The sequence below is a fragment of the Theobroma umbraticum genome, unplaced genomic scaffold (genome assembly GCF_002168275.2).
Source record: "Theobroma umbraticum cultivar Fairchild unplaced genomic scaffold, ASM216827v3 scaffold_51.0, whole genome shotgun sequence".
Classification (NCBI taxonomy): Eukaryota; Viridiplantae; Streptophyta; class Magnoliopsida; order Malvales; family Malvaceae; genus Theobroma; species Theobroma umbraticum.
In genome coordinates this window covers 7,276,122-7,299,010 of record NW_018397260.1, presented here as the reverse complement: position 1 = coordinate 7,299,010, position 22,889 = coordinate 7,276,122, and the positions used below count along the sequence as shown (strand labels likewise).

Genomic DNA, 22,889 nt, shown 5'->3' with positions numbered 1-22,889 from the left:
AAAAAAAAACTTTAAAATGTAAAAAGATTAAAAAAAAAAAACAGCTCTTTTAAAAGTGGAACATACACCATGCATGGGCAGGTGAAAAAATGGGAAGAAAGAAAGCCTTTGGAAGAAAGAAAGTCTTTAATTGAGTCTATTAGCTGATTCGAGGAAGGGATTTAAAGAGCCCAAGGGTGTTGCTGCAATCATAGATTTGCATTTCACACTACCTAGCTGGTTCTTCTTTGCTCTCTCCATTAATCCCGATAATTGCCCAATTCAGTCTTCTCAAGACAGTTTCTAACTTTTGAATAAGTTTAGCAGATTTGCTTAGTCCTGGAAATTAGTTTATTCAAGGAAAAAACTAATTCAAGTATCAACTAACTTCTGTAATAGCAAAGAACTACAAGAGAAAAAGGAAAGAATACAGGAAAGATGACAAGGAAATGGCTCACATATATCTGCGAGCATCTGTGCTTGCATCAGCATACTAAGCCAATTTCCAGTGCCTTAATAATATGCCCATTTCATGTCAACAAATCTTATGGCTCGACTGGTGACATTTTCATTGCATTTGCAGGTGAGGAAAAATAATTTAGTAGTATTGAGACCCATTCTATACAGGTAACCAGCTCAAACTTCAGTTGTCAAATGAAATTAAAAGGAAAGACCCAACATATGGTTTCCAATCCATAAAATCAACCAACTGATCATGTCATGTACAATGCCATGAAACAGCCCTTTTCAGTAAATGCAAGTGAAATTTTGCCAAATATTCAACGGTAAAAATAGTTGAGTAAAAAGTCTCTTCCATGAAAGAGGCTAGCTACCTGCATGCTATTGTAAGAGCTAAGAAGCTGATTAGGTCTGGGCACACTCAAATGGATGCAAGGATCCTTCAGAAAATTCATGCATCCGAAACCGCTCCAAAAGTTCAAAGGGCCTGCAAATAACATTACTCATCTTGCAGATAACTTTAATAAGGAAAATTTGATGCAAGAAGCATTACTATAAGAAACGAGAACCAAACACATGTTTTTCAAACAAAAAGCAACATTCAAAAAGACTGAACATACCTAATTAGTAAGTCCCAAACTATGTCTAAATTGAAAACAAACAACTTAAATTTCCACTTTCCTATGGCCTTTTCTTCTGAGAACAACTTTTGGACATTTGAGTATGAAAACATTCGAAAAGAATTTTTCTAGAGTTTATAGAACTCTATAATTGTATTCTACATGCGCACAAGAAAGTCTTGCATCCCAATACACAAAGAGCATCGACTACCAGACAGATCAACCAGAACAAGACGAGAGACAGAAACAGGGGAAGGAAAGGGAAAAGAAAGTTGGCAAATCCACAATTAATCTTATCTGATGCATGTTCCCATTTAAAAACATAAAGAAATACTATTCACAATCCTTACAGGATAGCTTCACGATTACGACATAATTTGTGTTGATTACTTTCCATGACCTCTAACATGTTAGCGGTTTCTGGCCCTGCTGACCCACCGGCAACCATTGACGGAACAGCAGCAGTTGGAGTCCATAGCTACACCATGCACCAACTAAAAATAAGAAAACTAATCTTGATTATCGTAAATAATTGAACTCTTCCCATAATACTGACCTTTATTGTGCTATCAATCCCACTGGTTACCACAAAGCAATCAAATGGATGGCACTGCACACAGTTTACAACTGTGGAGAACAAAAAGAGTTATTTTCCAGTGAATAATAAACCATAGGATGATGGTAAAGCCCACAATCTGTGGGGCAGGTTGGAGAGGAGAGAGGAATATTACCAGCATCATCTCCAAGAAGCATTTTTATCAATCTACCAGTCTGCTTTTCCCAAATAAACCACCTCCCATCATCACTCCCACTAGCAACATATTCTCCTAAAAATCAAACAGAGGATGTCATGATAACAGTTTCACTGCTAAAATTGCATGCAGACCCAGTTCCACTACTCATGAGTAACAGTTTTTCCCAATCAGAACTGATTTCATTAACTCATAATGTTCAATGAACAATGAATTAACAACAGCACAATCAACAAGAAATGTGACTAAGATGAAAAAGAAAACATCTTTCCTGGGGATATATGGACACTTCATCTTGAAGCCCCTTTGTGTTGGGCACCAGACATTGCATGTTGCCAAAGGAAAGACCATATTTACACGCGGCAGCCATTAGACCACCAATGAAAAGACTAGAAAGCAATTGACATGTTGCTTGACAACAAACTTATTTGTTACAGATCAAATGTCCAACAAGCAACAAATGTTGTGATCCAATAGAAGACTTCTAGAGTTCATCCAGATTCAATATGCATCAAAATGACACCAGATTCCTTCAAGACATATGTGGACTGCATTAGGAGTATCATTGCAGAAAAAGCAATTTATTTAATTTTAATAATCTTTTTTTTTTTATGCATCCAAATATTTGGCTCAATGGTTAGTGCATGATCCCCTTGTTCAAAGAGCCAGATTCAAATCCCCCCTTCCTCCCAAATGAAAAAAATGTAATTATGCACTATTTCATGCTTAGTCCAGTTTGCTTATGTTATTTGAGAATCATCATTTTAGTTCTACAGTTGAGCTCTGACATTCTTTCGACAGCCGAAAAGTAGTTGACTGATTTTCTTTCTTTCTTTGCTTTAATGATATACATAGAAGAGAGTTATGGCATTCTCTGGTTGATTAATTACTATTAAAATGGCACCTGAGCATTTTTTTTTTAATTTGGGGGACGCAGGGTTTGAATCTAACTCTTTGTGCACAAGTAGATGCACCAAACAGTGAGCCAAATGCTCAAGTGCTATTTTAATAGTAATTAATCAACTAGAGAATGCCATAACTCTCTTCTATGTATATCATCAAAAGAAAGAATTAAAATCATTCACAACTCTTTGGCTCTCAAAAGAAGGTTAGAGCTCAACTGTAGACATAAAATGATGATCCTCAAATGACATAAACAAACTTGACTAAGGGTGAAATGGTGCATAACAAATAAACAAAATGTGAGTATCTGAATGTAAAAAAGAAAGAAACAAAAATGGCGATACTGATAAATAGGAACAAATTCAACACCATAAAGCAAATGCGAAAAAGTTCATAGACGATAATAATAATAATAATAATAATAATAAAGCAATACAATTTTGATGCAGCTTAAAATATAGATAAGATCATATAAGAAAAGTACCTCTCTGACCAAGGAAACTGGCCTGTTTGATGTCAGTTCCAACATTACAGTGTCCAACATATCTCTGCTTCATATCAATAACTGCCTCGGCCTAAAAAAATATGAATGCATGGCATGAAAATCAAAAGCAAGACAATTAAAAAAAAGTATGTCTCAAGCAATATGGTGAATCTGTTGTTGCACATACATAACAACCAAACTGGTCAATTTGGAAGTAAACATGCAACTAAGTAAACAAAACTCTTTTCCATGCTATCTTTTTATAGGCCAGCCTTTTTTACAGTTTGGCATCTAATCAAATCATCAATATGCATCACAAGTTGAAGAAATAAGCAAGTAACTAATCTGCCCAGGAGATAACAACCAAAGGCTAGCAACATCACCAATGACACATTTAGATTTAGCCATGCCTTGATAATTAAAACTTGACTAGAGTCAGTCTCCAGTTGATTCTTGATTATGACATAACATGCTTATCAGAATCATAAAACATTTGCACACTACATCAAAGATAAGGATGTGAACCTGATAAGCTGCTCTATCATTTTGCGATGACGAGGATGGAGAGCCACATGAACCATTCGCACCAGTTTCCCTTGTTGAATCACCTCTTCGATGAATTCTAAGATTTAAACTTCCATGTAGTACGTTAGATTCAACATCACGTCCTTCATCACCTGATATTGAAGTTTCAAAATCTAATTCCAGCTCCTCGTCATAATCAGAATCTTCTCTGTCAGATCTTGGACCATCTTGGGAAGCATCACTATTAGCTTCAGAGCGATAGAGTATGTCACTCAGTGACAATACCCTTCCAGTTCGAGGTTCAGACCTAGATGCCCCATCACTCGCCTTGTTATTTCTTTCAGCCTCAGCTAGTTACACCAAAAAAAAAAAATCAGTAAAACTAGAGTTATAACCAATCCTAGAGATATTAACCAATCCTAAACCCATCCCCAAGGGAGGAATAGGGAGGGGATGAAAATAAAGAGAGAGACAGATAGATTTCACCCTTATATGAGTAATTACTAAAATTCGTTCCAGAACCTAATAGCAGAAGGATTAGCAACAACCTTAGTGACTCCATGTTATCAACTTAACAAATGAACCTAAGCATCCTACAAGTACACTTGAATCTTGATTGCTCCCAGGCCTAATAGCAATCTAGAGTTAATCCAAGAACAAAGGAAAGGCTTGGACAAGAGGCCAAAGGATAACATCAGTACTTCCAGTATAAGAAGATGGCATCTACCACCCCAGTGAACTGAACAGAAAAGAAAAGTTAGACTAGTACTAATGTCAACTCTGAACCCAAGAAATCAATACTCAAACCCAACACTGCCTTTCAATCAAATGTAAGATGAATAGCCCAAGATAGAATTGCCTTACACACGTGAATATAGGAAGGTTAATTAACTCTGAAGTTAAGTAATAAGACACTTCATTGGGACAATGATGTGCATGCACAACACAAACCTGCAGCAAGATCTTTTCTTATGTTCTCCACTTTCTCGGCAGCCTTAGTTTCAGATGGAGATAAACATTGTGCTGCAACAGCAAAGTCCATAGCTTCTTTATGTTTGCCCAACTGCAAAGAATTAGAAACCAAATGACAAAAAAAGGAAAGCTTAGTTTTACCAACTTTACATGAAGAAACAACCATGCCATTCTCTCAGATGGTTGCCGTTTGAGCTTCAATAGACCAATTTTTTCTTAAGCAAAAAGAAAAAGAAATGAAGAGTAAAAGGAAGTTCAAAACATAAGATATTCTGAATTACAACAGCACAATTCATCCTAAAAATTCTTAAGGCCAATATTCATCTAGAGAGCAAAATCTACACAAACAACACCCAATCAACATATTAAAATAGAACTCACCACTTAGAATTCAAATTAAGATTGGCTACCGTGCAGAAAGTGAAAACTTCGCCATAATACAGGCTTTACTCTATAAACCAACTTCTCAGAACATACATAATGCCTATTGAAACAACATATTGTTGTTGATATTTTTAATTTTCATATGAAAAGAGTTCCAAAGCTTAAATTTGGTTGAAAATTTGTAAATAATGCAATTAGAAACATAGTTTCAGTTGCATGTTCTGTTATTTAACAACAAAAGCTACCTGTAAATGTAAAGATTTTGAAATGATAAAAGATGTTGTGGGCCAGCAACCCAAAGCCAGTAATCCACTAACTGAGATTCAAGCTCAACAATTTAAAATGCTCTTGGCAACCCAAAGCACTAAGGAAGACAATTGATCAGGTAGACCAACGTCTTTATAAACTTCAGTGTAACTTGCAGTGCAGATTACCTGTTCTAAAGCCTCAGCCATATAATAATGAGCTCTAAAGGAAGAACTGTCTATTCTTCGAGCATTATGGCAATCTCTAATGGCCATATGGGCATCATTTTTCCACTTTCTCTGCAAAAGGGAACAAGTTAATATGTGGGCATAATTGCATACCAAATAGATGAAATGGTCCATAAATGTTTATCCAGACAAAGTTATCAATGAACCTTCAGCAACAAGGCAGCACGTGTACAAAAACATTCATGCCTTAGCACAGGCCCAATATCACTACCATGTCCATCCAAGATTTCATTGCATGCCTCAATTGCATGGAAAATATTCGTCCCATATTCTAAGGATTTTCTAGCAATTTCAACCAACTTCCTGCATTTTTCAATCTGTAACTGCCATGTTAGTTATAGCTGAAATACATATGGGAGAACAACATAAGTCATATAACAATCTACCGAAACTTTCAGACAAATTTACAAAACAACAACAAAAAAAGGGAAAATAGAAGTGTAAATAAAAGATGCACACCTTTGCAGCAGTGTTGCTTCTTCTAGGGAGACCATTTTGGAAGACACTGGAGACAGGTGGTTGGCGCTCTACTCCATTTAGTGCAGAAGTGAAAGTCATCAATTTTGCAGCATCTCCCGAAGAATATTTCACTAAACTCCCACTAGCTGCTAATTATGGAAACAACAAACAGATGTTCAGCTAAAGAACACTTCACCATTTCAAATATTGATTACACATTGTATTCCACTAACTGCAAATAAAGGAAACAACTAAAAGATTCAGAGTGAAAGATCATTTCACTAAATCTAATAATGCAAAAAACTATCATACAACCAGATCGGATTTATGTGTAACCTTTATTTTGTAATCTAAATAGCACTTCTTCATGAAAATGAAACCTAAAACAACCAGGGAAGAAAGGGAGGCAAGAGCAACCCTAAGCCTAAGTTACATTTTAAGATGCCACATATAACTTTACACGTTAATTCCATGAATATATAGGTTCAGACACATCAGCTCTATGCAGCAAGACCCCTAAATAGAACAAATCAAAAGCATCATTCATTCCTCTTCCAAATTTCTAGTCACACTTCCATCAAGCCACCACTAGCTTCACTTCTTTTCACAAAACTGAAACTTAAACACGGAAAGACAATTGAAAACTACATCATATCAAGTCAGGCAACATGAAGCTTCTTTAAAGAGGAAAAAACAAAAAACTAAAAAAGCTGAGCACAAATGCATTGAACCATCTGACTTCATTAGCAGCAGAGAATTTTGAATACGCTTACCATGATTTACGTCCATTAGATATACATGTTCCCCACCATAGCTAAGTAGAACCTCTTCTCCATTAGGGCTAAACGTAACATGAGTTAAGTGCAAACTTGATCGACCCTGAAAAGCAAAGAAAACAAAAATTGAATTAATACGACAATAGTTTTAGTTAAAACCCAGCAGTGTTTTTGTTTAAAGTTAACATATAATGACACCTTAAAGCGAGAAAGTGGTGCTACTAATAGGAATGCCAATTGACAACAATCGGAAGTTTCAGATTAAATGATTCTTATTAACACAGCTAACCTAAAATATCAAACAAAACTTTTTTCCATGTGCAGAATAAAGGAGAAAAGATTCCAATAAGAGGAAACTGGCAAATAGTGACCTAATGAAGCCAAGAAAAGCTCACTAATTTACCAAAAATAAAAGACAGAAGGAAAGTAAAGAAAAGAAACAGAGAATTATTATCATTTGTGAAGTTATTGTTACATCATTACAGACAATTTTTTCATATACCCAAACATCATTTATTGGTCCTAATGAGTATAAATTTTACCAAGATATTACCAGAAAGGAAGTAACAAGAGTAAGAACTAACAAAGAAGTTCAAAACTAACACGGTCAGAAAGATGCATTGGGCAGAAAAAATTAACACAAGTAGGTGGTGGCATTCTTTTCTGGCATGAGGTGGGTGGTGACAGCATCCTTCGATCATACAGACGAGCAAATGCATCACTGCAAACATTCAAAGACAAGATTAGTTGAGAAAATAAAGCAAAAAGTTTGAGACACAGCATTTCAGCCACATACTTCCCACCAACAAGGAGCAAATGAGGTCTAGTAGAACTGATATCACAAGATTTTAAGGCAAGAGTATGTCTAGGAGGATCAGCTAGTGACCTCTTGGCCCCACAACGCAAGTCAAGCTGCCAAAAGAGAAAAAGGAAAATTCTTAAAATAATTTACAATTTGAGGGGATACAGTCAAATACAGAGGAACTAAGATAAAGGGAAATTTAAGTTGAGCTGACTCATTATGGCAATCCTACAAAGCTGAACATAAGAATTTCAACTGAAGACAAACATTTGCAAATAAAACTGAAAATTTTCAACACAAACCAAAGCTACACCTAAAACTAAACGACTTTGAGATGAAAATCCATTGACCAAAGAATCAGGGATATCATTCTGTGTACTGCAAAGTCCTCTCACGCTGTCTAAAGTCATGGTGAATCTTGATGAGCTATCTCATCAAGACCAGATCTACAAAATAATAACATCTTTCCATTCAGGGACAAAAGCATCCAAGATTCTGTAGGTTTTCAGACACTCAAAAAGGTTAATTTAATTGTTTGTAAGTTCTCAATCCCAACAAGAAGAAAACGAATTTAGATCAACCAAGTATGTTACTTGGCAAGAAATCAGGAGAGGAACAGATATAATGTTCCACATCAAAGGAAAGACTTCAGTGCTGCATGGAATCTACATAGAAGGAAACCAGAGTCATATAACAACCACAGCAACAATTATACCCAGGTGAAGACAAGAAGTCAAAACTTGTCAAACTTTTGACAAGCATTTCAGAGACACCAAAATATTTGGAATCAACATGCTGCACTGAATAGGTACTACTAAACTTCAACAAACAAAATTCTAATAGGTGTCTCTAGAACATAGAAATGAATGAAGGAAAACCCATATTATATAATGTGAGTCTCACTAGAACATTGCGACACTCTTGGTGAGAAGATCCCGCTGGAGGACAAGAAGTGCCCTCTCGAAAGTCATGCTGTCTCAGAGTTCCATCTTCACTTGCACTCCAGACCACATTGGGGTTTCCAACTTCAACCTGAAACAGGAAACAAGTAGAAACTATGACAGGTGAAGCAACCAGGTGAACATTCATGTTCAACATGTAAAGCAACATAATGTGATGAAAATCTTACCGCCAGTTTTTTAACTCTTCTTGTGTGACACTGATAGAGCGCCGATGGAGTAATAGTACCGTCATTGAGCCATCTCCCACTTAAGCGAGACAAATTAAATAACCGAACCTACAAAAATATTAGCTAAGTTACTAATGAACCTAATCGCAATGCAACAAGAATCCACTATAGAAACCTTGTTTAACCATAGTCCGAAAATTTACCTCTGCATCACCAGCTCCGGAGACCACAAGCTCATCAGAAGTTTCAGGAATAAACTTTGTACAGAATATATTTGCAGAATGCCCTGTCTCTATAGAGTGCAAAAGCTTTCGACCAGAGTAGCTCCAAATATTGATCTGCAAAAATTAATTTGCCAATAAATTTGACATCCACAAGGGGCATCGCATATTTTCATAAAGCCAATACGCCACAAACACCATTGTTCAATAATTTGACATCCACAATGAGCATCGCATATTTTCATAAAACCAATACACCTCAAACATCATTGTTCAATAAATCTGACATCTAAAATGAGCACCGCAAACTTTCATAAACCCAATAACCCTTAAACACCGTTCTTCACACACCTTTATCAACTAATGGCAGGTGTTAACAAGTTTAGCTGACTAGAGGCCCCTAAACCAATACTTTATTCCTCTTTCAGATAATCAAATCCATATTCCATACTACAAAGAAGAAAATCGTGAAAATCACTCTTCAGATAATATATAAAGAACTTATAAGTATCAAAACACAAAAAATAGCACCACCATAATCGTGATTCAGAAGGATTGGTACAAGATGTTAGACTTCACAAACACTTTCCAAATGAGTACGTAAATATCCTACAATGTCTAATGACTAGGCAGACTTTATAACCAATCAACTCCTTATAAATAAAAAAAAAAGTCCCTACAACAAAATCATCATAATGCAGAATTGGCAGGAATAGGTCAGCTAAAATACAAAAATCATCATTATTACATTTTCGCCAATTTAATGCTACCTGTTACACTGCACTGAAGTCTACATGGTAAATGAAGATAGATGTCTCATACCCGTGCATCATCAGATCCAGAAATCAAAAGTGAACCATTTGAATTCCAAGCCACAGCATTTACACAACCCTGATGCCCCTGTTCAGATAATGAACATGTAAGTTGATTTTAGAATGACGCAAGACAAAGAACTATTGAAGTACAATAATAGATCACCCTGTTCAAACCTTCAAAGCATCCCGAAATAAATAGTGCCTAATACAAAAGGCAACTGGAAAATGGAACAGCATTAAATATAGCAAAGTAAACAACACATAACTTGTAATGTAATCTAGGAAGGCACAATAAGTAGAAGTTCAAACAACTGACTGCCCTAAAATGCCATTACTATGATAGTCTGTGATACATCACAAGATAAACAACATGCATTATTTTTAAAATTTGAATGTGCAAAGAGTGCGTAAAAACAAAGGCTATGATATATAATGCAAAGGGTGCATGTTAGTAATGACAGCTTTCAAATGCAAATATTAGATAATTTAAAAAATTGAAACAACCTCCAATTCTCGTTCCAGTGAAAGCCTCTGTATCAAAGACGAATGCATTTGCAAACTGTGATCAACATCCTACGCAAACACCCCAAAAAAAATCTCTTAGATAGAACAGCCACTATCGTAAGTGAACCAAACAAAAGCGCACGATTATAGTCTAAACTGAACCAAACAAAACAAATAATACAATAATAATTGATAACTAGAAACTGATAAATATTTAACATTGTTAAACTTAAATTATCAGCAAGATTCCGGGAAAATAAAAAGAAAGAAACAAATAACAATTAGCCTCATAATTACAAACCAGAACAACAAAATTTCAACCAAAAAAAAAAGCGTGCAATATCAAAGAAACTGGAAATTGAAATAAACTAAATGAATTGCTTTGAAGAAAGAGAGAGCAGAGCAGAGCGAGAAAATACGTGGCGAATGTCGATGTGCCTGCTCTTGAGTAGATTGTGTGCGTTGCCGTCGTGGAACGGCCACTCCTCCATCGAGTATTATTTTTAAAAAATGGAAAGATATTCCAAAACCCTAGCTCCGATCGCCAGTGACGGTTGTAATCGGCGATGATCAAAGCGTTCTCTCAAATGCTGAAAACAATCTCTTAGCGTTTTTAGAAGCTCGCACGGTTTTGTTTGGGTTCGCCAATGGAAAAAACTTTTTCTACTTAGTATGCCAAGGCTTTTGAGACACGAATGCAAATGATGAACCTAGTTGCCCCGTGTGCGTTCCTAATATTTCTACACTTCACCGAAAAAATTAATAAAAAGAGCATGAGAGGTTTTTGTTTAGTGAAAGGAGGAGTAGGTTAAGATTGTTGCGTGAGATTTAAGCACCGCTGATTTAGGGTTTGCCGGTTGATGGAAGGGGAGTTGCTTAAGTGGAATCGTTGAATGCTGATGTGGCGTGGCGGCTTTCGTATTGGAATTGGGCCTAACCCCAAAACTAAAACAAGCCCCACTGTGGCCCTAGCCCAATTGCTCCGCTTTTACTAAGATTTAAAAAAATACATTTAAATAAATAGTAGATAAAAAACTACCCCAATTTTTTTCTTTAAAATAAATTCCAATCTTGATTCAATATTGAGATAAATCATTTAAACTTATAACTTTTTTAATTGTTATTTATTTAAATTTTAATTAAAATAGTTATCAAAATTAAAATGATGAGAAAAAGTTAATTTTGACAAGTACAACTGTCACTACTCGAGTACTAGTCCAGACAAGTCAAACAACTCAATAAACAACAATTCAAGCAGATAAGCAGCCCAACAAACAAATAGCAACTCAACCAAGGTAGACAATAAGCCCAACTCACATAGTGTAATCTGTTGGAATTCTTGAATTTGATTATATATATTAAAATTAAAATTATATCTGAATATTATCTATCCAAATTAAATTACGTTATATTATCTTTTATATTGTAAATTCTATTTATACAAGAAGACTATCAGCTTATAAATACATCTCCCCCTTTTCTTTCTTTTCTCTTTCTTTTACTATATTGTGAATTTTAAACTTTATTTTAAAATTTAAAACCATGCAAGGATAGACTTGAGTTGACTTTAAGTTCCACAGGTCACATAAACTCCATATGATGCTAGCTGTTTACATGTTGAAAAATGGCTAGCAGCCCTAACAGTAAAAGTCCAATCTGTAGAGCCCAAGATCTTCTGCTTTTACCTCTTGACATTTTAAGCTTTGAATTATGAGGTTCAATAGCTTTTGATTTTTTGAAAAATTAAGGATTTCTGTTGATAAAAATTTGACTAAGAGCATTAGAAGTCATATAAGAGGCCAACTCTTTTTAGGTGGAATTCCAGTTTCATGCACATAGCATCTTTACTTTCAAGTTATAGACCCTTTTTTTTTCCTCATAATCTAAAAAAAAGAAAAAATTACAAATCCTCTGTTTTCTCATTGATTCATTGCTTCTGTGAAGAGTGTTTTTATTGTTACATCTATAAAAAAAAAATACAAAGCAATAGTTTTAAGGAAAATAGGATCTATGGAAAAAGCATTGAACAATTCTACAAAGACATGATGAGGAATATATTCGTTCTATTGCCCCCTCTCCCATGCCTCCAACAGCAATGGATCACGCTTTAATATCCAAATAGCTGCCCTTCTTCCACGCTATCATTCTACCTACCGAGAAACATGATATTTTTGTTTACATTCATTTGTTTTTCACCTTCCAACCTCGCCTCTATCGGTTGCATGGTATCAGCGTTGTGTTTACAACATGATGCTCATGGTTTGATGACATAACCCTAACGTGATGACTGATGCGATCAATGAAAAGGGGGTTGAGAGCAGTCCAAGAAGAATTAGATTAAAGGGCAAATCAGAGCAGGCATTTTAGTCCTGTTTCCAGTTTTCCTGTAGCTATGACAAAAGGGGGAGGTAGCAGGACCATGCCACTTCTATCGGTTGCATGGTATCACCGTTGTGTTTACAACATGATGCTCATGGTTTGATGACATAACCCTAACGTGATGACTGATGAGATCAATGAAAAGGGTGTTGAGAGCAGTCCAAGAAGAATTAGATTAGAGGGCAAATCAGAGCAGGCATTTTGGTCCTGTTTCCAGTTTTCCTGTAGCTATGACAAAAGGGGGAAGTGGCAGGACCATGCCACTTCTTCCCTCGGCTAAATAATGCAACTTGAGTGGTCCCATCACCGAAACCATCATCTCCATAGAGATGGAAAAGTTTGCACCATTTAAGAGGGAGGTGGGGGAAGGAGGCTACGACCACCAGCTAAGACATCGCTGTCTCATATATAAAAGCGTGCATGCGACGTCGATACATAGGCATAAAGACAAGGATAATACCAAGCAATTATAGACTTACACCCACCCATGACCGATAACATCACTTGCAAATCCACCAGGGCACTCACTACAATCACGAGTTTAACAAGGAAAAACACCATACATAACCCCATGATGGCAGCATACAAAACACATAAAAAGTTGTCTTTCCACAATCAAATTAAAAGTATCACGAAAAGGGGGGAAAAGAAATAAACTACTACACATCATACCGAACAAAAGGAAAACATTTGCATAACCATCGTTGCACTCACACGCAAATACAAAACACAAGGCCAATGGGAGATGAGAGAGATGGTGATCTGGGGCCCCTTCCGGCAAGTTGTTGCATGATGAAATTGGAGAAGGCTCTTTGCTCGTGCAATTTTCTACATCAAAGAAAGCGAACCCACAAGGATAAAACTTGACAAGAATACAAAAGGGAGAGGAAAGTGAAGATTGGGACCCAAACACCAAGGGGCGTGCACTTAATCCCTTTATGAGGGTACCCTCTCCCACAACCAGTCTTCTCATTCACACATCCAAAGCCTCATGCCCAGATGCGAGTGTTACTTTCTCTAAACCCCAAAACGTAGACTAATGATTCACCTTTCCTTTATTGGGACATTAATATACTGCAGTATCCTGCTTTCTCTAGAAAAATAGAGAGATCTCAAGCCAAAGCTACTGGTTTCCAACTCAAATCATTGGAGAAAGACTTAATCAAAGGAGGAAGGGTTCAAGTTCTCTCTCCACTATCTTCTGATTTCAGCTCCTTCGCTGCAAGACTCCAAATTATATGCAACTCCATGCACAACTGTACATACCTCGCTTATTTGACAAGCTCCATTAATTAACAATGTCTAATGCACAATGACTAATTATGACAGATGCTACCACTAACACTACTAATAAGAACTGTGGCAACTCAGAGAGTACTAAGTCCAAATGCTTTGGCTTTGAGTTTCAGGGATTTCAGGTAATCAATAGCTTCATCAAGTACCGCAATTGCATCTTTGCCCTCTCCACCAGGAATTATGCTTCGCAAAACACTCACCGTCTCACGAATTTTCTCCTTTCTCATTCTCTTGTTGCCTGAAGATAAATCCATATCGCCAAATCCCAGATTTTGGCCAAAAGCACAGCCAGAATCTGCATCATCCTCATACTCAGAACATCTGTTTGGATTGATTGAACTAGCAATATCCACAAGCAACGGCACATAATCATTACCCCCGTCAATCAATTTCCGCTTTTTAGTAGGTCCAGTAGAACTAGCAACCTCTTCAGTGCCTCCCTCAAATTGCTCATCGTGAGCTGTCATAGTACTAGGAGAATGACCAGTGCTCGTTACTTCTTCATCCTCAGTATAATCACTATCATCATCCGAGTAAAGCAAGGCATTGAGTTCTTCAGTGTCCTCATGCATTTCACTTTGCACATCAGTCCCCTTGTCATCAAATAAATCTGTCGATATTGGTCCAGACTGAAGATTCAGGTTTGCTTTAGATATGGGATCTTCCCCCTTAAAGTTACAAGCACCAGGAGATTTTGGACCCCAAGATGTCAGGCACTTGATAGGAGTCCCAAAAGCAGAACTAAAGATCATGGTAGTTTGATCACCAGATTGATCAAAAACAAGGAATCTCTTCTGAGCACACCCAGCTCCTGCCTTTGGGATAATGTTCTCCCTATGATGTTCATAAGGGTTCGCTGGGAGTTGCTCTTTCAATTGAGTGTTTGATGCAGGTGCAAACACCTGGTGAAAGTGGGGTAAACAGTAAAACCAGCCACGAGGTTCATTAACTTGGCCAACCCGCAAGTGAGATAATCCAGGATTTGCATTAACTGGCAAAGCCCCAGTGGTGGCGACCATATTAGTGCCAGGGTTTATGAATTGAGGATTAGTATTTTGCTGCACCAGAGGATGTGGAGCAGCCAAAGAATTGAAGTTGGGTGATTGCCAATCAAATTGCTGCTGAGGAAACCAGGATCCACAGCCTTCTCCCATCCAACCAGAACAATCACCTACAGAGATAACAGAGTCAACATGACAAGGATATTCTAAAGAATAAAAAGATATTCTTAAAACCAAGTACTATCAATACATACCAGAAGTCGAGTGCTGTAGCAGTAGAAATAGCAGTTTACTTGTAGTTTCTCTCAAAAACAAGGAAAAAAACTAAAAACTCCAGCTTAACTTGAACGCGGAAATGCAAAACTAATCTACGTAACGGGCTTAAGCAAATGACGGAAATATTCAGCCTGAAAAACACCCGAGAAAGGAAATTCAGTAAAGACATTGAATAAACTTTCTCAACAATCATCAATAACAAAAGAAAAGAACAAGGAATCTCATAAATTAAAAAGAAAAAGGGAAACGTAAACCAATGAAATACAAACATCACCAAATATAAGGGTATCTAATTCCTCAACAGAGAATATCAAAAAAAGGCAGAAAGAAACAAAGAAAAAACAAACCTGGCAATCCTGAAGAGGTTGAAAGCATGCTATAACTCTAACTACAATGGTGGCACTCCCTGCAATACCATTTTCGTACTTCAATGCCCGGAATCTTGTTTGGCTCGCTGCTTGGCACACCATAACTACGTCCCAACCCTTCAATATGGCAGAAAAAAGAGGATCTTCCAGACGGCACCGTATTCGAAACCAGTAATCCGTAATCCAAAGCAATAAAACTGAACAACAACAACTACTACTACAAAAAACTTGGCCTACCAAATTGAGATGATAACCCTTGGATTAGAAATTTGAGAGACGTTTTGACAGTTTTCAGCTAATCTGGCGGACATAACATGGAACGACAATGAAAAAAGTGGATCCCATGGAAGATGGAATAGTAAGACTACCGAGTTAAAAAAGGAGGGATCTTGATGATCTAGAATATGGAATTACAGAATCACTCTACAATACAAGTTCAAGGAGATAACTTTTCGAAACACATCAACAGATAGTGTCAACCACCACCGCATGCTGTTTCTTTTTCACTGCAACTAGCCACGATTCACTTTTTCTTGTAACTCTCCCAACACAACCTACGCAGGAACCCTACAACAGATTCATTATATAAACATCAGATACATAATCTCTCAACTAAAATCATATTAATATAATGCAAAACCAAAAGTAAGAAGAAGATTTGACATTTTAGCCCATTAGGAACTTAAGGAGCTAGTGAACAGTTACAGTAAGAGATTTTTTTTTTATTTACAGGACTGATGAGATCAAGATAGGAAATTTAAAACCCTATAGCATTAGATCTATTTTGAGTTTCCTGTGGGTTTCTTTTTCTTGGGTTTTCTTCAAATTTCCCAGTAGCAAAAGTCGCATATTACATCAAATCTAATAAGAGAAAATTACAAGTAAACAAGCCAGCCAAAGCTATCAAAAATATAAACTTTAACTCCAGGAAAAGAGGAAGTAGCAGTCAAAATAAATGAGAGAAACAAAGATATAAAAATCCCAGCAAAAAAAAATTCTTACAAAAATCAAGAAATCTAAACAGATTAAAGCAAATGACTTTGGAAATGACAAGCATCAAAGAAACTGACAACTTACAGAAAAGAATAAAGGAGAAGAAACCCAAATTCCAAATCAAGAAAGAAAAACCCAACCCAACTTCTAAATTGCTCCAATCCTTAAGCTCCAAAGAGAGAAAGAGAGATTCTGAAAGGACTCTTTTTTTTTCAGAGAGAGAGAAAAATAAAGCTCACAGTCAAAGGGTCGAAATTTATGGAATGCACGGAAGCTAAGATTAATGCTAGTAAGACTATATAGAAAATATATTGACGAAATTGTCCTTGACACATCCAAGAAAAAAAAAGTTAATAAAAATTTTGAAAAAAGGTGATTAAGCTTTGATACGTGCGTGCGTGAGGAGTGCACGCAAGGTATTAGTGAACAATGATGGAGCACAGTTTGAGTCCGTGTGGTGGGTGTTGGTGTTGGGGCCCCGGCGGGTGGTTTTATCATTAGCCCTTCTCGGGTTCGGGTTTAGGGTTTTTTTTACTCTCCTGAGTCCAATTTATTCCAACCCGAACCACCCGCCCTTTTCTACTATGTAGGATGCAACGCAAATGCAACATATATCATCATGCTAATCATGCTTATACTTTTTGCATTTCCTCAAATGTCCCTTCTGCTTTGCCCCAATGACGCAACCATTCTTTCTTCAAATTTGGAAAAAAATAAAATAAAAACTCTTCTAAATAAAAAAACAGGTAATTTTTAATAAATGTTGTCATATATGATCATTATTATCCATGTAGTAGATTATTAATGAAATTTAAATATAACAATGATTTTATACTAGATTATAAATTATTATGACTTTCATAAGATAATTTGATTTGGTTGATGATGTGAATAAATGAGTCCTAAGCTAAATTTGGTAATGTTAATGTCAAATATTGGCATGGTCCACTTAAACATTGGAAAGGATATTGATTTAACCATGTGAATACAATGAATATTTGAATTAAGACTATATTTTCATGATCTATATGATTTGATTTACATATTTTCAATCACACATATTACATTATTAAAAATGTAATTGTCTAATTTGTATTTAGTAAGAGATCTAGATATATTAGTGAGACTATAGCTTATGGTATTATTGTTGTTGTTTTTTTCTTTATAACAACAATCAAAAATAAATAAATTATCTTTAAAATAGCAAAAAAAAACTCAATTTCGTTAATTTAAAATTTATTCATCTAAAATGAATTGAAATAGACAATAATGAAGATAAAGATGAAAACACGACATCATTGGGAGGCAAATTAAACCTAATTTAGCTCATGGTGAATCACAAAATGTGTTCCGAAAAAAGAAAACTCGTGCAAATCACTAAAAATTGAGTGCAGTCCCACAAAGTGGAAAGGTGGAACAACATGAATTGAAAATGCCTTTTTAAGCATGTTCAAAGCTTAGGGGGAGATGCAAAGAGGGAAGATGAGGCAAAAAAAAAAAAAAACTAACCTTTGCAAAAAGGAAAAGGAAAAAAAAGAAATTAAGATTGCAGTGAGTATATAAACTATATAAAAGAGATGGCATCCTATGTTTAACATGAACACCAATAATTTGAAGCTTGACCATTCAAAATATGAAATCATAGAAAGCATGATAGGACCCACAGTGCTGATCAGCATTGGGCACATCATTTTTGATCTCACACTCCAACCCCTGACAGTGCATCTCTTTGTTATTATCCATGGATAGCCTGGCTCTGGTAAAGATGGGAGAAGAAAAAATAAAGGTTTAATAGGCACAAACCATGCCCCCCCTCCCCCCAATAGAGTACAATGACACTTTCCATTGATGTGATACATGGATGTGGCTGAACCATCAAATGGGATGGGCCCCCAAACCCCCCCATGGATTTGGGATAGGATTTTTTTTGCCCTTTTTCTTTTTCATTTACAGCTTCACTTTACTATTATTGTTAATCACAATCTTAATTAAGTTTTGAGATAACATTTATCATGGGCAGTTTATTTTTATTTTCTTAATGAATAAAAGAAAGAGCATCTCAATCATTTCAATAGCCAATTAAATCAATGTCACTCATATAACTAAATAACACCTTAACTCAACTAAATTAATACCCAAATCCATAATTAAAAGTTTTGGAGTTGGTTCATATTGCTTTCAAAATCAAAAGCATGTTTCTTGCTTCTTCTTTTTCAATTGTTTATTTAGGGTTTATTTTTAGTTGAACAACTTGTTTCAAGGCTTTTTCATGATGGATATAAAGGTGCCAGAAGGGGGAGAAAAAAGAATGAAAAATAAATGATTTAGATGTGATGAAATTAAGGGTTCACCAAAATTAGCAATTGATGTCTATAGGCAGAAATATCATCCTAGGTATTTGATGATTAAATACTGGTTTGATTAGTATAGTTTATATATTTGTGTGTATATATATATATATATAGAGTAGCAAAATGAAAATTGATCACTTTGTTTTGCAATGTCCTAAAGGACCCAGACCAAGCAGAATCTAATGAAAAAACAAAGAATAAAAAAAATGAAAAGAGAAAGGGGAAAAAAGAAAGGCTGCTATGTCAAGTGAGGGTATGGTTTGTGCCACGAAAGAAGAATATTAAAGGTGAGAACCCATGATTTAATCACCTGAAGGAGATCTTATGCACAGATAAGAAGATCCATTGCCCCCGATTAAACAATGCATAAGAATATATATACTTTCATGCCTTCTTGTTTGGAGTGGAGGGAACAATAGCCACGCCCAATCAAAGTTTATCTCCCTGCTCTCTCTCTCTCCCATTGCCCCATTGGGTCTACCCTTTTGGTAGCACTGAACCAACTCTCCCTATACAATATGCGATGTAAAGCAAGGATTCCCTCTCCCTCCCCACGTCTCATCTGTTCCTATATCATCATCACATTCATATTCTCTTTTTTATTTCTTTGTTTTTATAGTAGCTGCTCACTTGGTTATTTCATGAACCAAGTTTTCACTTCTTTAACTGAAATAAGTCATGTATTTTACCTGTTTATTTGCATAATAATTAACATTTACATAAATTAAGATAACCCTTTAATTTTATTAAATTGTTTTAATGTGTCAATTAAATACATCTGAACATTCGCATATATTAATTTCGTTCATTGATAAATATATATTTAAAAAATTGATTTCGAATTTTCATTCATTGTAAAAAAGAATATAGGTTGCATAAATCAATATTTATTTTATATACTTAATTGGATCCATGATTTGAAAGTATTTAGGATGAGATCAATTAGCATTGATTCATGTATACATATATTGATCATCAAACTATCTTACAACCTTATTGGCTGCTTACTCTCATTAGCACTGTCATTATATTGAACCCTTTTTACAACTTTATCTTTATTTATTTTTCCTAAGATAATAGTATCAATCATCAAATGATGCCTCCAAAGATGGCATAAGAGTGGTTGTTGTGGATTGACCACTTAACCGAAAGTCTCCCAAGTTTATTTTTTTTTCTTTTCTTTTCTACTTCTTTTTTTTTCTTTTTAAAATACAAAACTGAGAGGGGTGGTAGCTTACCCACGAAGGAAAAATGGATGATTTTGTGTAACGCACCACCACATAAAAGTTCACTGTATATTGGGGCTGCATATACACTTCCTAGTGGACCTTCCATTTTATATGGATGTGGCGAGTTGACGATGATGATCTCCATATTTCTTCTTCATTTTCCTCTATAAAAACTTCCTCAACTTTGACTACCCAATGCTTGAAAAACTCCAATTCGAACAGTACTTTGTTAGGAAAATCTCTGCAAGTCAAATTGTTGTTTTTGTCTAGTTGTTGCTAGCTGTTAGCATATGATAACCAATTGTTAATGGAAAAAAGAAAAAGCATTAGAGGAGGGGACTCAAAGTCAGATGTGCTCTAGAAATGACCACATTTAAACAAATTTCCATGTTTTCTGCCACTAAAACTTTTTTAATCACCCCCCACAAAATGTTCATTACCCCATCTCATGCACGAAAATGAAACACGTTAGGGCTAACATTGACTGACATTGGGATCTTTTTATTTGTTTTGCAGAATTTTTATCCCTTTCCCCCCTCCAAAGCAAGAGAGAGAGGAAAAAGGAAGAATTCCTTTTTGGAGCGGCCATAAATAAACATATGATACATGAGTTTTGGTGGGGGAGCGTGGGACATGAGACCATGGAGCCATTTGGTTGTGGATTCTCCAACAAAACATCCACGCTTAGAAAGCTTAAAACAATACCCCTCCCTCTCCACCACTCCAGGCCGCACTAAAGAAACAAAGAAACTCCTGTTTTTTTTTTTCTTCTTTTTTTGCTTTTATAAATCATTCACAAACCAATACAAAGGGAGATGATTAAAAGGAAGGGGGATGAGGAATCCATACTTCCTCTCCTCTCTCTCTCTCTCTCTCTCTCTCTCACACACACACACACACACACACACATATTTTTATGCTGCATTCCACCCACTTTCTTAGACTTTTATCCCACTCTCCTTTATATTTTACCAAAAAGAAATGACCCCATTACAAAGTGTCAACCCCTCTCCCCCCTGGCTAATCCTATTTTTTAAAGGGATGTTTGTTTCATTAATATTCTTGATTGGGAAGCTGAGTAGGGGGAGATTAATTAGGCCATGGAGGGCTTCCATCATCAAACACGTGCAAATGTGCACGCTTATGGCTTCCATAGCAAAATATTCATGTTTCTCCATTTCAATAATATTTCCCTTTGAAGAATTAAAAAAAAAAAGGGTTTATGTAATTGTGATGAGACATTAATTTTGGTGTTTACATATTTGCTTTTGCACGTTCGTTTCCCTTAGATAGCAAGGAAACAACAACACAAAGAACCCCTTCCCTTCATCATTTTTTCTAGATGTGATGTTAAAGGCACGAATGAAGAACTGAAATGGGGCAAGTTAATTTTGCCAACTGTATAATAAAACTGGTCCTTGACAATACACGTTCAGTCCAATATGTTAGGATCGAAACATGATGCAGTCATTGAGCATATTTTTCCCCCCTAGTAAGTCAACCAAATACAGTTTGATTGAACTAATTTGGAGGGTAATAACTAATTAAAAGGGGCTACAATCATGAGATAATGTGAACCAATAGTGTAAAGCCTTAGTTTAGAGAATTGAAGAACGCATAGTGTTTAACTAATAACTAAATTTCAGGTATTAAAAACCTAAGATATGGAATTTTCTTTCGTGGGTATGTCTTTGAAAGCCAATATCAGCATTGCAATAAGGAGCAATTATAATTAATCAGACCCCTCCCTTAGACAAAAAGAGCAATCATAGCATTACCTAGAGAAATCTATTAGGGGGGTAAACAAATAATATTAATGACGGGACGAGTTTTATTAATGAGTACTTGCATCCATGTCCAAGTAATTATCAAGGCAATTAGCAATCCCACAAATCACTCTCTGCTTCTACCTTACTCTTTCCAAACATAAAACCTAATTATTCCCCTCCGTTGCTGCTTCCACTGTTCTTCATTGCCAACTCTGAAACATGGAGGATCCTCGTTAATTTACACTTTTAAGGTCAAAATTATCCACTTATAACAGTGAAGTAATTATCATGTTGACCTTGAAACTATTGCACATATGAGATTAATGATCCCCATTCCCACGTAAGAATCATGAAGATGGATCGTGGCCTTACTACAGTGCTCTTCGGTGGGTATAAGTTGGACTTTAGGGTTTCAGTTGCATTAGGTAGACCAATCAAGTTGCTTCAACACTGGGTTATAATTGAGGTCAGTTCAAATCAAGAAAGTGCCAGTCATTATCAAAACGAGACTTTCGGGCTCCCTCACGAAAACAAATCAAATGGAATTTGGTTTGGTTTCTTTTTAATTTTTCTCGTTTATGGAATGAGGGTAAAAAAATTCTCGCTCCTGTCATGTCGAGGACGCATGCATTTGGGAAAAGAGAACCCTTTCCATAGCATATCCGAGCAACTTAATCCAGAAGGGTAAGTTGGAATCTTCTGTCCTTTTTCAACTCGTGTTACAGTAAAATGACCACTGGGGAAATTTTAATGTGAGAGAATCAAACTAAAAAGCTTGACAATTCTCCCACCAGCACTGGCTACAACAAGGAAAAAGGTAGGAAACTTTTTTCCCTGAAAGAACATTTGGATTGAAAATCGGCAACTAGCACAGCAGACAAGACCATAACTCCTTAATTGGCTAAGTTTTTTTTGGTTACAATATTCCTTAAACGTTATTAATCTGACA

At 36.0% G+C, this 22,889-nt stretch overlaps 2 protein-coding genes and 1 long non-coding RNA gene across 5 annotated transcripts; all 3 read right to left on the bottom strand.

The window, feature by feature from the left end:
- Nucleotides 1–50: 50 nt before the first annotated feature.
- On the bottom strand, nt 51–11,113 carry ASG2 (transducin family protein / WD-40 repeat family protein). Of its 3 annotated transcripts, none has more exons than XM_021428767.2 (19): nt 10,698–11,113; nt 10,279–10,347; nt 9,782–9,859; nt 8,942–9,076; nt 8,739–8,846; nt 8,513–8,641; nt 7,604–7,719; nt 7,411–7,528; nt 6,805–6,910; nt 6,032–6,177; nt 5,719–5,889; nt 5,513–5,623; nt 4,674–4,785; nt 3,723–4,072; nt 3,198–3,288; nt 1,790–1,885; nt 1,615–1,685; nt 1,409–1,536; nt 51–925 (listed from the first exon to the last, which is right to left on the bottom strand). In XM_021428767.2, exons 1-19 carry the CDS (start codon nt 10,767–10,769, stop codon nt 844–846), a joined length of 2,289 nt encoding a protein of 762 aa, XP_021284442.1. In that variant the 5' UTR covers nt 10,770–11,113; the 3' UTR covers nt 51–843. The 3 variants fall into 3 exon arrangements, with proteins under 3 accessions (XP_021284442.1, XP_021284441.1, XP_021284443.1); XM_021428766.2 differs by having other exon boundaries at nt 52–925; nt 6,032–6,180; XM_021428768.2 differs by lacking the exons at nt 51–925; nt 1,409–1,536; nt 1,615–1,685; nt 1,790–1,885 and adding an exon at nt 1,895–2,340 and having other exon boundaries at nt 6,032–6,180.
- A 2,121-nt stretch (nt 11,114–13,234) lies between these two features.
- LOC110416763 (transcription factor bHLH145) lies at nt 13,235–15,348 on the bottom strand. The gene is made up of 2 exons (XM_089783653.1): nt 15,209–15,348; nt 13,235–15,124 (listed from the first exon to the last, which is right to left on the bottom strand). Exon 2 carries the CDS (start codon nt 15,105–15,107, stop codon nt 14,025–14,027), a length of 1,083 nt encoding a protein of 360 aa, XP_089639779.1. The 5' UTR covers nt 15,108–15,124; nt 15,209–15,348; the 3' UTR covers nt 13,235–14,024.
- Nucleotides 15,349–15,858: 510 nt separating this feature from the next.
- On the bottom strand, nt 15,859–16,916 carry LOC149527196 (uncharacterized). The gene is made up of 2 exons (XR_016351240.1): nt 16,676–16,916; nt 15,859–16,165 (listed from the first exon to the last, which is right to left on the bottom strand). It is a non-coding gene; the product is annotated as an uncharacterized LOC149527196 (long non-coding RNA).
- Nucleotides 16,917–22,889: the final 5,973 nt, after the last annotated feature.